The sequence below is a fragment of the Perca flavescens genome, chromosome 14 (genome assembly GCF_004354835.1).
Source record: "Perca flavescens isolate YP-PL-M2 chromosome 14, PFLA_1.0, whole genome shotgun sequence".
In the NCBI taxonomy this organism is placed as follows: Eukaryota; Metazoa; Chordata; class Actinopteri; order Perciformes; family Percidae; genus Perca; species Perca flavescens.
This window is the reverse complement of record NC_041344.1, coordinates 1,492,048-1,505,149: the sequence shown is the minus strand read 5'-3', so window position 1 is coordinate 1,505,149 and position 13,102 is coordinate 1,492,048. Positions and strand designations below refer to the sequence as shown.

General features: G+C 40.9%; 1 protein-coding gene across 1 annotated transcript in view; it reads right to left on the bottom strand.

Annotated features, from left to right (window-relative positions):
• Positions 1 to 2,985: 2,985 nt before the first annotated feature.
• LOC114568464 (uncharacterized) overlaps positions 2,986 to 13,102 on the bottom strand; it is a 24,532-nt gene continuing 14,415 nt past the window's right edge. The window contains exons 5-7 of the mRNA XM_028598078.1: positions 9,004 to 11,538; positions 4,439 to 4,556; positions 2,986 to 3,966 (exon numbers count right to left, since the gene is read on the bottom strand). Coding sequence (XP_028453879.1) covers positions 3,726 to 3,966; positions 4,439 to 4,556; positions 9,004 to 11,538 — 2,894 coding nt within the window. The 3' untranslated portion in view covers positions 2,986 to 3,725. The remainder of the gene's footprint in view (positions 3,967 to 4,438; positions 4,557 to 9,003; positions 11,539 to 13,102) is intronic.

Genomic DNA, 13,102 nt, shown 5'->3' with positions numbered 1-13,102 from the left:
TTGAAATGTCCATAAATCCTTGCCGTGGATGTGATCAATGCTACCTCACCAACAGACCATTATATAGGAATATAAGTATTTAAAACAAAGTAAAATGCTCAAACATGAATAGTCCATTGTGCTATATAACGATAAAATCCCAGCGGCAGCTGCTGGTTGTATTCATCAGCTACAGAGCTCCAGGAAGCCGGTTACAGCGGTACTTGTTTAGTCGCCAACAGGTGACAGCAACCCGGCTACATACATCGCCAGATGCCGGTCCTTTCAGGGGCCATGGCGATGACACAAAAACGACTAATTGTAGAAAAATATCTTTGTTTGGATTAAAACACTCCTGAAAAAGTATTTAGATTTTGCCTCGAAGAAACATCCGCTCCCCAGTGTTTTATGTTGACACCACGTTGTGCTATATGAGCTAATTTTCCATTGAATATTGAAGTCATAAGTGTTTTGGCATGGCTGGCCGAGTGACACGACTCATGATATTGAAAGGGAAAAACGTCCCCACCTCTGCTTTTTTCACAAATGGCACCCTGGCTGTAAGCCTGGCCAGCAGTCAGATTATTTCACAAATTGTGTGATAATGTGATAACGTTATAGCCTACTAATAGCCTAAATTAAATATGCAAAAAAAAGTCTAATCTGGTATTGTTAGTAGGGATGAACCAAATCCAGGATTTGGCTTCAGATTCGGCTAAATATATACGGATTATTGACGGGGTTCGGTTTCTGCTGAACCTTAGAATTTTTTTCACCGAACCCTATGCATGCTACGCTGGTCGATGTAATGACGGCGCCGTTGATTAAACGAAGGTGTTTACGTAGGTGGACTGTTCCATGCAGTAGGCTGTGAGAAATTGAAAATGGAATTTGTGAGCAGAAAAAGTGTTGTTTGGTAGTACTTTCAGTCAAAAGAAGGCCATTCAAGTCAAACCGATATGTCTCGTGGTGGCAAGGACCCTAAACAATACACAACATCGCCGCTGTTAAGACATTTGGTATGAAACATCCAAAAGATTACAAATTGTGCATGAAGGAATCTACACACAGCAGCCAGAATGCAGCAACTTCAGGTATGCCAAAGGAAGGACAGTCACAGCTAAAAACTGAGAGTAGGATTCGACCGAACCCCAAAAATATTTTTTTGGATTCGGTGCATCCCTAATCGTTAGTCTTGTTAGCTAAGGCTAAAACGTTAGCTGTAATGTTAGAGATAACGGTGCATTGCAAACTGGCAAGGATTATGGACATTTCAAAAGTATTGCAGATATTCCAGCATCAGAACGGAAAGGAAACACTGTCTATTTCTTTATTTATGTTGCTATCTTGCGTTACATCATTAAAAAAGTCAGAAAAACGGTTCTTCGGCCAAGAACTCTGAGCTTTCTGAATGAAGGCTGGCAAACAGTTCCTTCTTGGTTTATGCCCCCAAAATGTCAAACGGACAAGATTGTAAATTCGGAGGGAAAGGCCAAAAAACTAAAGATCTTAAAAAAACTTGAAATTTTATGAGCAAAATAATCTTCTTCCATTGATGCATACGACAAAAACAATGAAAATATTCACATGTGAGAAGCCAGAACAAGGGAATGTTTTGCACAAATCACTTATTTGTCTTAAGTATTATTCTATAGATTCTAGGACATTTTAGGAAATTCCTGGAAGAAGACAAACATTTTTGCATACAAAAAGAAGTTCAGTTTATCACCATATCACCAGATTTATCCCCATGAAGTGTGATTGTAAAGTTAGGTTTTTAGCACAAAAACAGCAGCAGAAACATCACAGGTACATTTTGTGATACTCACAGTACGTCTTTAGATCGCCGCGTCTCGGCCGTCTGAACACGTCGTCTTCGGTTTTCAGTTCTGATGTTTCCACGACAGCAGTGGAAGATATAACGGTCACATCTGATCAGTCATCTCACTTCCCTTTTTCGATATGAGTAATTCCATTATACAGAATGACAAGTGACAGAAAAATAACAGAACAAAACACACAAATGTGAAGAAAATAAGGCAGAGCTTCAGGGTTTCCAAGCCCAAATCTTTCAAGGTTTTTAAAAATAACTTCAACTTTGTGTCATTTCCTCTCTCTATTTCTGACTGGAATGGCAAATCAACGCAGCAACCCTACCTAAGTTAATTTAGCTGCTGTAAATGGAGCATACCCCGGACCCCCATATGTGGGCTCCGCCACCAAATGTTTATAAAATTTGGCTCCACCCACAAATGTTTGCAAAATGTGAACTTAATAATTTCTCCTTTACTTTAGAAATCCAGTATTTAGATCAAGGCCTTGACCTACCACGACATTAGACATGCACATTTAAGTGCTGTAAAATACTACATAATGAGTACGAAACATACTGTATAGTTGATTGGTAACGGGTTCTGTTAAAGCATTTTTGTTTTGTTTCTATTGTGTGTTCTCTGTTATAAAATGGCTTTAAAAAAAAAAACAATAAAAATGCTGCCAATCCAATCCAACTTTATTTGTAAAGCACAGTCATAAACAACAGAGTTTGGTCAAAGTGCTGCATATTAAATTAGCAACAAAGGATCACAATATTAGATAAAATGAATTAATAAAAGCCACACTTTAGACTGTTTAGCTTTAAGATTGTTTTCTGTTTTAAAGCAAGCTGTAAGCCAGCAGTATTTTTTACTTTACCTGCTGCCAAGTGTTTTGCTAATTAGCATCACAAGCAATGATATATAAAGTGGTGTCGTTTTATGAGTATATGTACATGAGCACAGTATCTTTCAAGATACCGATAACCCTTAAGGAAAAATAAAGAGTTGAACCCCGTAAAGGAGGGATAGAGAGGGAAGGAGAGAGTTGAGCGCCTCTTGGTTAGAGGAGAGGAATGGAGGGGAGAGAGGGGGGAAGAGAGACCATAACCCTAACTCCTAAACCTAACCCAAAAACCTAATCCCTAAACCTAACCCCTATTAGTTAAGTATGTTAAATAATATTCCATTAAAGGCATACTATGCAATTTCCATTTTTGTCAAACAGCAACCCCTAGAGTTGATGTGGGGTACTTGTATATAACGTTACGTTTGCTGCTTTTTAGTGAAAGACTGACCGAGTGGGACTCTTGCGGGTTCCTCACGCAGTCAGTTTCTCATTTTCTTTTCCTTAATTCTTCCGACCGTGCTTTCTTTGTTTTCTTCATTGACTCTGCCATGATTTACTTCTGAAATGCGTGCTACTGTGTTCCATAGAGGCTGATTAGTTTGCGGAAGCACGGAAGGGAGGGGATGGGATGAGGAGGAGGGAGGGGCGAGCTAGACTCTGTTGTGTTTAACTACAAGAAGTCAACAAGAAGTGACGTCACCCAACATCGCTTAGAGCACCTTTAAGTGAATGCAATGAACCATTTTTCTGCCTTTGGCTTACCAGTTCAACCGCGCAGTCATCGGACGAAGCAAGGGAAGCCATTGAGATAAATTGCTCATTCCCTAACCCCATAACAGTAATCCCTCTAACCCTAACCCTAACCTTGACCCTTTTCCAACTTTTTTGAAGCTTTTTTCCAACTGATGTTTCGAAATGCAGGAATGGAGAACTTTAAGTGAATGCACTGGCCCGTTTTACTGCTTACCAGGAAGCCATCAAGATAATTTTCTTATTCCCTAAACCCCCAAAATCCACTAACCCTAACCCGCTAATCCTAACCCTTGTCCAACATTTTGTAGCTTTTTTCCAACTGATGTTTCTCAGTGTCCTGCCGGTCCAGGGAGCAGGTCATCAGTCTCGTTGGGAGCGTCCCCCGTCTCCAGAGCTCTCCCTACGTTCTGCCAGAAGACCCCCGTGTGTTGGCCGGCCTGGGGCCAACTCAGGTAGGTGCGTTTCTTCACCAGCTTCCTCATGCGGTAGTAAGGAGACAGCTGGTGGGCCGGGATCTCCTCCAGAAACAGCAGGACCAACACATCCTTCTGCTCGTCGAACAGACGGAAGCTGCAACAACACACACAACAGTGGAATGTTACTCAGTATATTTACTACAGTACTGTACTTCAGTACAAATGTTGACGTACTTGTACTTTACTTGAGTCTTTTCTTTTCATGCCACTTTCTACTTTTACTCTGCTACATTTATCTGACAGCTTTAGTTACTAGTTACTTTACACATTAAGATTTCTGCACCCAAAACCCATGTAGTTTATAAAATACAATAGCAAACGCGTGATCAAATACATTGAAAAACAATCTAAAAAAGTGGGAAAAAGTGTAAAAAACAAGTCAAAAAAATATGTTTAAGATATGTGTAATTCATGGCTCAATTCAAACAATATCAAAAAAGTATTTGTCTCTCCCCATTCACCAACGGACATATATTTACTGAAATAATGTCCCATAGTGGTCCAAAGGAAGGGGGGGACTTCGCCTCTATAGAGCAGGAGATTCTGACGGATGTGAGCGCCCCCACCTGGCCATCTGGATCTCTCTGGAGCACCACTCGCTCTGCAGGTAACGCCGGGTGATCACACAGATGGTCTTCCTGCTGCCGTATATGGCGTCTGTGATGTTCTCTATGATCGGTTTCCCTGTGGAGAGTTCACACACACCTTTGATATCATCAACTGCATCTTTATGACCACTTTCTCAGGGTTCCTGTTTTAAAACCAGTCAGCTGGAAAGCAGTCTGCTGGAAACAGGGCTGTTCCCCGAACTAAGCTGAAACATAATACCAACAGAAAAACCAACACAATACGGTTAGGTGCCTAAAGTCTCCTTTAGCGTCAGATCTACGTGCGCTTGGTCGGGACTATGACTCAATTATGTTTAAGGAAAGGAAGGTGGGTGGGCTTATTAAAGGTACATTTCCATGACAACAACGCGTCAGTTAGGTTTAGGAGAAGTTCGTGGGTGGGGTTAGAAAATTAACGTTTCAGTTACACGCCAGTCTCCTGGGTGAAATCCTGTATTGTATGACCCATCCACCTGCAGCCTATTTTCCCATGTTTTTCTTCTAAGTGACTGATCGTTGCAGCGTTCTCGCCCAATACTGTTCCAATTTTAAAGATTGTTATTCCTATCGTTCACTTAGAAAAATAGGTTCCAGGTTAAGTAGTTTTACTGAAGTAGAGTTTTAAAGGGGTGATAGAATGCAAAACCGATTTTACCTTGTCATAGTTGAATAATTTAGTGGGTAACTAGGACATACATAGAACCTCTAAATCCCATTGACACCTCTTTCCTCTGCAAATCTCACAATTTGAAACTGCCTCTGAAAACGGGCGAATCTCAACGAGTCCCATAGTTGACGTCAACTATTGCGGCTCCTCCTCATTTGGCTCTAGTCTCTGTGTTTGTCACACCCCAACATTTGCACAGGCTACACAACTGACCTGAGATCAGTTAGTCTTCTGAATCTAGGTCATGCAGATCTCAGAAATTGTAAACATTGTTCATCTGCTATTTTATCATTAAATTCACTTCTGAGACTTTTTTATTTGAGAAATCAACTATCTAGAGGTCAAATATGGGCCGTTTTAGGAAAATTGATGTCTAATTGCAAATTTTGCAACTCCCCTCTTCCTGCTAGCTAAATGCCCGGTGTATGTGAGTGAAAGCGCGGTCAGCGAGCTTGTTACGCCAGCATTCTCTTACCACATTCTCTTACCACATTCTCTTACCACATTCACAAAAATTCATTAACTTGAAATCGGACACCGTTGTTAGCTTTATAAGACATTTAGTTAGATGTTGTATATGTGGCGTGACAAAATTCAAACTGTAAATATACTCGAATTATGACCAAAAGTGAAGCTAACTAGCCACAATCTTGTACACATAGGATTGAAGGGACAGTCGCAGCTAACCCTTACAGTTCACAAATATTCATTAACTTGAAATCGGACACCGTTGTTAGCTTTATAAGACATTTAGGTAGATGTTGTATAGCTAAGTGGCGTGACATTGTGTGTAACATGTGGTAAGAGATTGCTGGTGTAACAAGCTCGCTGACCGCGCTCTCACTCTCACACACGGGGCATTTAGCTAGCAGGAAGAGGGGAGTTGCAGGCCTGCTCTGTCAGGGCAGCGGCGTTTGGTAGCTAGTCCATTAGCCCAAACGGTGACTTATGTGGTGCTGTGGGCTGCCAGCCGTGCCGGAGCTCAATCGAGCTCACAGCAGGCCGGGGTCTGTGGAGGAAAGCAGGCCGGGCGGCGAGGCAGCAACACAGGCAGCACCGGCCACTCAACTCCGACACACAGTTTTACGAAATTTGCAATTAGCCATCCATTTTCGTAAAACGGCCCATATTTGAGCTTTATATAGTTGATTTCTCGCATAAAAAAGTCTCAGAAGTGAATTTGGTAACGAAACATTGTAATGTCTGGAATATGAGATTGTCGCTTCTCTAATGTATGTGTATTGGGGATTCGCTCAACAAATCAGCATGCGTCTCTAATGCGTGTGTATGGCGATTCGCTCAACCAATCAGCGTGCATCTCTACGTGTGTGTACGGAGATAAGGCTCAACCAAGCAGTGTGCAGCTCATCTAAATATTCATGACCATACCATATTTGGAAGAAAAGCTCTTGTTACAAATAGGGCCAAAACACAGGGATGCATAAGGGCCAATAAAATATCAACCAGGCCATTTTCAGCCCAACCAATGTTACATATCCCATTAGGAGACCATAAGGAGCAGTGTGAAAAACCCTGTATAATCATTCTATCACCCCTTTAAACACTCAGGGCCCTATCTTGCACCCGGCGCAGCGCAGCGCAAAGTCCGACGCAAGTGTCTTTGCTAGTTTAAGACCGACGCAGTTGTCAATTTCCCGTCCAGCGCCCGTGTCATTTAAATAGCAAATGCACCTGCGCCCATGGGCGTGCTGGTCTTAAAAGGAGATGTGTTCAGGTGCATTCTGGGTGTATTACTAACTTGAGGCAGTGGGAAGTGATCGCGCCATTGATCAACAAAAACCTGGTCTAAAGTCAATAACGCAGCATTTTATTGTTAACGGCAAATTAATTAAATGCTCCTAGGCTTTTGAACAGCGTGCACACACTATGCTTGTTACACACACAGAGACACGCAGCAGCACACACACATGCAGAAGATTACAAATAAAAATATTACGTTGCAAATCCGCCATCATAATAGCAATGCTCCAAGGTCCAAACGCAACTGGCTTTTAAAGGGAATGGGAAATGACACTCAGATTGGTTTATTGCATATAAAACCCGGAACACCCCTGATTATTGAAGACACTAAGTAAAACCCTTTAGAACCATGCACCTGGTGCACGGACCCTTTTTTCCGCTGTCAAACTAGCAAAAGAGGATTTGGACACGCCCTAAATGCACCTGCACCAGTCGCTTCACGTGCTTAGGTCATTAAAATAGGGCCCCATATTTAACAGTGTGTTATTGTTACTTTTACCTTAAGTAAAGGACTTCTTCCACACATTGTTCGGTCTATGCATTATTTAAAAAAATATTAATATTTGAGATCCCTTTCAATATTGTGAGGCAAACGTTTGAAATTACTTTTCTTGTTCTTTTATCTAAGGACATTTAGATTAATCTTTTAAGTTTGTCTGTGTCCACTCTTCCTCTTATTTTCTTCCTGTCAGCGATGTAGTGAATACAGAGCACATACAGTTTATATATATAGTTATATTATTTGCATCTGAGAGGTTTCACATCTGTTTTTTCTTTTTGCAGCTCTCTGCGTCTGTATGTCTGCTAAACACTCGCTAACACTCGCTTCAACAAATGTGCTTCTTTGGTTTTGATATGACAGAAGATAGGGAAAAGCATAATATGTCCACTTTAACAGTGTGTTATTGATACTTTTACCTAAAGTAAAGGACTTCTTCCACACATTGTGTTTTCATGCATTACTTAAAAACGTTTTGGGAGGCAATTGTTTGTCTCTGACCTCTCTTCCTCTTATCTTCTTCCTGTCAGAGATGTTGTGAACACAGAGCACATACAGTTTATATATATAGTTAAAGTGTTTGCGTCTGAGAGGTTTCACATCTCTTTTTTAATTTTGCAGCTATCTGTGTCTGAATGTCTGCTAAACACTCACTAACACTCGCTTTATTTAAAGTGCTTCTTTGATTTTGATGCATTTTGTGGTGTAAGGCCAGTATCAGATGTACTTCTCAGATTTAAATAACGATACTTTAGCCATCAGAGTCAGCATCAACTTTAAAAAATCAATCTGGGTCGAAGGTTCATAGGTTTCAAGCCATGATGTCTCTCTCTTTCTTATGGGCAGGCCAAATTCTCTGGGCGGGCAACCGGTGGAACACAGGCAGGCTGGGGGAACTCATATTTATGTTAAAAAAACTGAAACTTTCATGCCATGGGACCTTTAACGTTAAACACTGCATAGCAATTGTTATTTTGAAATAAATGCCAGACACAAGCTTCACTTTTCTTGTCATCGGCCTATTCAAATATTTTGCAGAAAAGCCAAACTGGGAATGATTCAGTTAACGTGTTTAAAACTGAGCGTTACGTACTTGGTTCCAGATATGAGGACGGAAAACTCTCCTGTTGGTCGTATCAAATGGGAGAACAAACAACCTATATCCTTGTATGGTTTGGAGGAACTATTGACTGTTTTAAGGATTTAACAAAATATTTTTCTGATCAGTTTCTAGTCTGGCTATCACCACACCAAGCCCAATCTTTTAAGTGACGTATCAGCTACAGCGGCATCAACGGGTTTCTGCGCTTTGGTGGCCGTCACGTTGAATGTAAAAAAAAGCTAGTTAGTCCCTGCAGGATAGAATAATGTACAGGTTTCCAGTCTGCGTTGCAGGGAGAAATCAAATCGCCGGCAGATCAGGCTGGGTTTACCCAGTGTAGATAGTATCGGTATTGAAGTGGGAATTTTAGTGGCAACACTTAAGTATTAGGGCAATTTCCGAAGCTGCTAAAATGTCGGTAATAAATTAATGACAGATAGCAGAAAAGAATAGAAATTCATTTGAAGATGAAGACAGACAGAGTAAGAGTTTACCTGGTTGGAAGTCTCTGTGGTGCAGACAGAGTCTCCAGCCCTGCTCTCCTTCCAGCACCGGAAGCATCTCTTGGTAAACCCAGGCCTCGTCGTCAACATTGTAGGAGATGAAGGCGTCGTAGCGATGACGAGCTCCCGCCTTTCTCTTCCTGCTGTCATATAGGAAGGCCAGGAATAGCCGGTAGGCATAGGCTAGCTGCCACCTCAGAAAGTGGTAGATGAAGGATGCGAGGAGTGTAAGAATAACCAGCCACGTGCTGGAAATGAAGCAAAGGAAGCTAACGTCCATCCAACAGGACAGGATGTCAAAGTCAAGAAGCTTGTTTCCTTGTTCAGCCACAGGGAAGGAACATGTGTACTGGTAGGCATTAGCAACCTGAGTTTGGTTGTTGTTCTTCACCCACTGGATAAAGCCAACATTAGAGCAGTCACAAATGAAAGGGTTGTTTTGCAGATCGAGGTATGTTAGCGCAGGGAGAAATTGGAAGACTGTCTCATTGATCACAGTTATCTCATTGCTACTTAGTTTCAAACATCTGAGTGCAGACAGATCGGCCTGGAAGAGAAAGTCCAAAGACTTGATCTTAGTTTCGGAGAAATCGAGAACCTGCAGGTGTGGCATTGGCTGAAACACTCCAGGATCCAAGTCGGACAAATCAGTCTGTCTGATTGTCAAACTCTTGAGCTGGCGATTGAATTGAAAAGTGTCCACATCTGGCGCAGAAATGTAGAGATTCTCAGCTGTCAATTCCTCTAAATGTCTCATAGCCTGGAGCATGTCCATTGGTATGTCAAAGGGAATACCAGTATGATAACCCTTGCATATTACTGTGAAAACTTTCATAGATTTTAAATGAAAGAAAGCTTCATAATAGTTTGGTTGAGGACTTTTGAAACCGTCAATATCGAAGTAGATTGTTAAATTTTCCAACTGCTGTAAAGCTCTGAATTTATTTTCAAAATAGAGTGGAAGAGATACACTTAGGTTACCCAGGTTATTCAATCCATCGAAAGACTTATGTTTCACCCTCCTGATATGTTTTGACACCACATCCAAATATTTTAAGGACCCTAAACTTTGAAAATCCCCCTTTTCAATAATAACTACAAAGTTGTTGCTCAGATCCAAGAACTCAAGCTTCTTCAGACCTATTTTGAATGCGCCTCCGAATGTCCACAGCAGGTTGTCACTCATATCTAAAATCTTCAGGTCATTAAGACTTTCGAAGACGCATCTGTCTAGTTTGGCAATGTGGTTGGTGTACAAATAAAGCTCTCTGAGGCGCGTTGTGTTTTTGAAATCCTCACAGCTCAACTCAGAAATGAAATTGTTACCAATATTTAGTAACTCGAGAGAGGAGAGAGTCTGAATGTCATCTGGCACCTTGGTGAGAAGGTTTTTTTCTAAAATTAGGGAACTCAGTTGCTTCATCAGTCGAATTGAGCCTTTAGACAGTTCAGTCATTGAAGTAGACGACAAATCAAGCTCACTGAGCTGAGAGCAAGCTACAAGTTGCACACTTATATTGGGGAATTTGTTCCAATACAGATCCAGCTTCTTAAGTGTCGGTATCTTGCAAACCGTAGCTAGGAGACCTTTGTCGATCAACCTCTCCATATAATTCAGTCTCAGATGCATCAGTGAGTCGAGGTTCTGTAGGACTTTTTGGATCTCTTCGAAAGCAATGTACGAGGAATTAAAATACAGCTGAGTTATGTTCCTGAGTAAAGTCTTGTCAGGTATGTCCCATTGCCAGCCGGCAAATAGGCCAGACATAGAAAAGTCTATCATCTCAAGGTGAGGAAAGATCTCTGTTGTGATGCTGAACTTTTCAAATACATCATTAGAAAAATCTAACACCTTCAGGCTTGAGGGCTCATTCAGCAGCAGATCTTTGGTCTGAAATGAGGGAAATAGATTACCTCTAACACTAAGTTTCTGTATAAGTGGTAGCTTTAGGATGGGCTGAATGTCAGCGACTTGTTGCAGCTTGTTTAAGTCTAAAATCACGGTTTCTAATCTGGACAGGGACTGAAACGTTGAGGTATGGATGGACTTAATGTTGTTTCTGGAGAGATCAAGCATGGTAAGGTTGGACAGTCCCTGAAAGAGGTTGCCTGTCAGGTGGGTTAGTTTGTTATTGGCCATATGGAGCCTTGTTAACGCAATCAAATGGATGAAAGATCCATCATCCACGTGAGTAATCTGATTTTCGTCCAGTGCCAAAAATCTGAGCTTTGACAGATCCCGGAAATCGTCCCTGTTGATCTGTTCGAGCTGATTGTGCGAGAGATACACTATGCTTGCATCTCTGGGTATGTCATCAGGGACAGTTACAACTTCATGGTTTGTGCAATCCAAAACAACATCAGCCAAGGCATCGTTAGAATAACCAATGCGGCAGTTTTTCAGAGAATAAGCCAGGGAAGGGTTCAGATGATGCACGAGACACAGAAGTAATACAAGAAGTGTCTGTATGTAGTACAAAGACAAACCTCCCATTGCTGGCATGATGCCAATGTTTAGGACCATCGCTGGAAGGAGTTACTGCAGGCAGAGATTTGTTGAATGTTGTTCAAGGAATCACATCTGTAGAGCACAACACAACACATCACACAACATTACTTTATCCTGCAAAGTAATAGTTTCACATTTTGGGAAATATGCTTCTTCTAAACTCTTTCTTGGGGTTGGTGTGAAAGCTTATTCCAACTCTGGTGTGGGCCAAATAACTGAACTCTGGTCTGCTTGAAAATGGGGGTCGCGGGATGAGAATGGGACACAAACCCTGTATGGCGTAAGTATTATGTCATATCTCTCGAGCCAAGTAAAACATGCTCCACGAGCAAATTATATAATTTCACACCTGCGCATATCATATATATATATATATATATATATATATATATATATATATATATACAGTACAGGCCAAAAGTTTGGACACACCTTCTCATTCAATGCATTTCCTTTTTATTTTCATGACTGAAGGCATCAAAACTATGAATGAACACATATGGAATTATGTACTTAACAAAACAGTGTGAAATAACTGAAAACATGTCTTATATTTTAGATTCTTCAAAGTAGCCACCCTTTGCTTTTTTATTAATAAGGGAAAAAATTCCACTAATGAACCCTGACAAAGCACACCTGTGAAGGTAAAACCATTTCAGGTGACTACCTCATGAAGCTCATTGAGAGAACACCAAGGGTTTGCAGAGTTATCAAAAAAAGCAAAGGGTGGCTACTTTGAAGAATCTAAAATATAAGACATGTTTTCAGTTATTTCACACTTTTTTGTTAAGTACATAATTCCACATGTGTTCATTCATAGTTTTGATGCCTTCAGTGAGAATCTACAATGTAAATAGTCATGAAAATAAAGAGACACATTGAATGAGAAGGTGTGTCCAAACTTTTAGCCTGTACTGTATATATATATATATATCTTTTTTTTCTTCTCGCACTAATTCAAAAATTGAGAGAGAACAGGCACCTGCAAGTGTGAATCTTATTGTATGGAGAGGGAAAGAATGGCACTTGTGCTTATAAAAACTAAGCAGCACCTGCACATAGCAGCCACCATGAAGAAGTTTTTGCTGTGAAGAAAACTACGCTCAAATGTTGACACCACGTTGTGCTATATGAGCTAATTTTCCATAATATAATATTTAAGCCATAAGTGTTTTGGCCTGGTTGGCCGAGTGGCACTACCCATGGTATTGAAAGGGAAAAACGTACCCAACTCTGCTTTTTTTCAAAAATGGCCTCCTGGCAGATTATTCCAGAAATAGAAATAATGATTTATGACGTGGTGTATTAACGTTAACGTTAATGTGATAGCGTTATAGCCTACTAATGGCCTAAATTAAACATGGCAAAAATCTGGTATCATTAGTAGGGATGCACCGAATACAGGATTCGGCTTTGGATTTAGCTGAATATTGGGCTTTTTGACGGGGTTCGGTGTGTGCCAAAACTTAGAATTTTTTTCCATTGAACCAAACCCTATGCTTGCATTTCGCGCGCTACACTCCTCGACATAATGACGACACCGTTGATTACATGGAAGGTGTTTACGTAGCTGGACCGTTC